Source organism: Microtus ochrogaster, chromosome 8, assembly GCF_000317375.1.
Source record: "Microtus ochrogaster isolate Prairie Vole_2 chromosome 8, MicOch1.0, whole genome shotgun sequence".
Classification (NCBI taxonomy): domain Eukaryota; kingdom Metazoa; phylum Chordata; class Mammalia; order Rodentia; family Cricetidae; genus Microtus; species Microtus ochrogaster.
Window position 1 is genome coordinate 39,397,594 of NC_022015.1, and position 3,546 is coordinate 39,401,139.

The 3,546-nt window shown below is 39.8% G+C and overlaps 1 protein-coding gene across 1 annotated transcript in view; it reads right to left on the reverse strand.

The window, feature by feature from the left end:
* C8H11orf80 (chromosome 8 C11orf80 homolog) overlaps positions 1-3,546 on the reverse strand; it is a 112,415-nt gene that overhangs the window by 46,532 nt on the left and 62,337 nt on the right. Inside the window, 1 exon segment of the mRNA XM_013347785.2 lies at positions 786-895. Within this exon segment, the coding sequence (XP_013203239.1) occupies positions 786-895 (110 nt within the window).

Below are 3,546 nucleotides of genomic sequence, written 5' to 3' on the forward strand. Positions count from 1 at the left end.
TCCTGGAACTAGCTCTTGTAGACCAGGCTGGTCTCGAACTCACAGAGATCCGTCTGCCTCTGCCTCCCGAATGCTGGGATTTGTTTGTTTCTGGAACCAGTTCCTACACAGCTCCAGCCAGACTAGAATGTGCTATGCTGCTGAGGATGCCGCTGAACTGATCTCTTCCTGCTCCACCTTCCAAGGCCCTAGTTGCCATGGTGACTATTTTTAGACATAGCACCTTAAAGAGTCAGTGAAGGGATTTTATTTTTCACAAATAAGAGAGATCTCTCTATTACACACTGAGGAAAGGCCATGTAAAAACTGAGTGACAAGAAAACAGTTTGCAAGCCAGGAAGAGGCTCTGCAGACAGCAATCGTGAAGGTGCTCCACCCCCTCCAAACACCCTCTCTCCAGAGCTCAGTTGATCCCAGGGTGTTAGTCTCCAGTGTACAGGGATTACAGACACAAACATTACACCTAACCCAGATGCCATCTTGGTCTAGGACCTCCAGCCTCCAGAACTGTGAGTAAATAGATCGTTGTTGCTTAAGCCACCTGGTCTATGGTATTTTGTGTGGACACCCAGACTAGTGAGTTCCCAAGGTCAATTAAATATCAGCCTCTCAGTAGGACCCAGACATCAGCATTTTGGGAGCTCCTAGGTCATCTAATGTCTACAAAGCATCTTTATTTTACTCTAACTTCAAACTACAAAGGAACCAGGCTTTCTTTCCTGTAATTGTAATTGTGTGAAACTAAGTCAAATAATCAGAGTGTATAGAACCACAACAAAACTTGCCTTAAAAGTCATCTGGAAGGGTGTTACGCCTGATGTGTCTTGAGAACGGTCACCCTCCTCTGAAGCCCAAGTCAGCTTTGCAGAGAATCTGGGCAGCACAGGTCGTATTTCTAAACAAGAAGAATGTCAACAAATCAGAACAGCAGTTTGGGTAAGCAACAGACTCTGTGATATATTTATTAAACTGAGGAGCCAAGAAGGCCTGCCTTCCTCTGATGAAAGATTACCTGAAAAATGCGAAATATGAGAACTGGCTATACATCATCAAATTGTTTCAATATTTAGAATTACTTTCTGGAGGAAAGACACCTAATCTCATATTTTTAATTTTTTAGATTGTTAAGCCAATCTAAAATTTCAATTTCTATAAAGTCATGACTAGTGACAGACATTCCAGCTGATAAATGATAATTCTGCATTTTTCAACAAATAAATACATTACTTAATAAACACAAGTCCACTAAAACAACTAATTTAGAGCTAAAACCTGAAAAATTTGAGAATGACTGTTTCAGGCACATGATTTTTAAAATATTGCAGTCCTTAAACTCAAATTCTCACCAATTTTAAGAAGTAATTGGTTGATATTTTGTATGTGTTGACCCAGAGCTAGCTTTCCATGAGGTACCTGGGAGTCATGGATTATCCACAACAAAGAGAGTATCATAGTATGTACCATCCCTCTTCTCTATTTTCTGTACCTGAATTACAAACTATAAAACAAAACAAAAAACAAACAAAAACCCTCCCATTCTATAAAATAAAAACTTTTTAGTTCAGGAACAGAAAAGAATTAAGCCACTGTAACAAGTTACTTCAACTTCAAAAGCCTAATAGTAATAAAAACACCTTGAAATAATAATTCAAGTATTCATACTCATATCTAATAGTGTTTTAACTATTAAAAAAGTATGAACTTTCCCAAGATAAAGATCTAGACTCCCATCTTCATGAGTAATATTTTTCTTGTCATTGTGTCCTTCAAATCTAATTCAGTCACAAAGCCCAGGATAACTTGGTAGCAAGGTCATGCTACACTGGAGCTCGGTGACCTTGATACTCTGTGTTACTCTTCAGCTCACCATTGACCAACGGCCCTTTTCTGATTCAGTTGCTTTTCGGAGTTCTATGTCTCTTTAAACTAGTAAGAGTATAGCAATGAGCCGGGCAGTGGTGGCGCACGCCTTTAATCCCAGCACTCGGGAGGCAGAGGCAGAGGCAGGCGGATTTCTGTGAGTTCAAGACCAGCCTGGTCTACAGAGCTAGTTCCAGGACAGGCTCCAAAGCCACAGAGAAACCCTGTCTCAAAAAAACCAAAAAAAAAAAAAAAAAAAAAAAAAAAAAAAAAAAAAAAAAAGAGTATAGCAATGAGAGAATTGTCAGTGCAAGACAAAAGGGGGTGTTAAGTGTCTCTGAATTCTTTAGAATAATCTTGATAACCATATAAAACAAATTGTGTACTTTAAAAAAGTCTACTCCAACCATCTCATTCTGCACACCAAAAAAGAAATGAGCAAGCAGACAAGATATAGATTATATATAAAAAGGTGAAAGAATCAGAAGTATATTATTTCAAGAAAAATTGAGCCCATGTTGAAATCTCATGTTCTTGTTCAAACATATATTATAGAACAAATATTTTGAAATTTATTAAAAACACATTCATGGTGGGGGAAGAGGAAAATGTAATAGACCATAAATGGAAAGACAAGAGGGCTGCTTGCTGCTAAGCCCAACAACCTGAGTTCAATCCCCAGGTCCCACATAGTGGAAAAAGAGAACTGACTCCTACAAGTTATCCTCTGACCTCCACACCTGCACCAGGGATGAATAGGCACTGCCTACTCACCTGAGAGATGGCTAGAGCAAAGGAGAGGTGGTAGCCACGTTACTGATGCTGTGTGACGTAAGCAGTCACAGGACTCAGAATTACACAACTATTACATCTAGGAGCTTTGCATCTCATTACCCAGGTAAAGTACAATTTAAGATATACGCCATGCCAGGCTAGGGCTCAGCAACCCTGCGAACCTTTTGACCTACCAGTTGACAACATGGGATGTATTCAAGCAAACAGATCATGGACGATTAACTCTAAATTGCCAAGCAACGAAGCTTGATACCATCAAAACTATAACATGGCAAACGACAACACTTGTACCTGAGAGTTAGTAATTAGACATTTTAAAATAAATATCTATACCTTCAACAAAGAAAAAGAATCCATGAAACAAGAACCCACTTGTTGTAAGGAGGCTGCTTGTTCGTTTCCCAGCTGTTCAGCCCAGAAATAATTACACAGAAACTGTATTAATTAAAACACTGCTTAGCCCATTAGCTCTAGCTTCTTATTGGCTAACTCTTACATATTAATTTAACCCATTTCTATTTATCTGTGTATTGCCACGTGGCTGTGGCTTACTGGGTAAAGTTCTGGCGTCCGTCTCCGGTGGGGCTACATGGCTTCTCCCTGACTCTGCCTCCTTTCTCCCAGCATTCAGTTAGCTTTCCCCACCTACCTAAATTCTGCCCTATAAACAAGCCACGGAAGTTTCTTTATTCACCAATGGTATTCACAGCATACAGAGGGGAATTCCACATCACCCACTGTAATAAGTTAAACCAAAAGTAATAGGGGAAGCCTTATTAAAAATATTGGAATTTAGGGCTGGAGAGGTGGGTCAGTGGTTAAGAGGCTGCTCTTCTAGAGGTCCAGATTTCAATTCCCAGCAACCACATGGTGGCTCACAACCATCTGTAA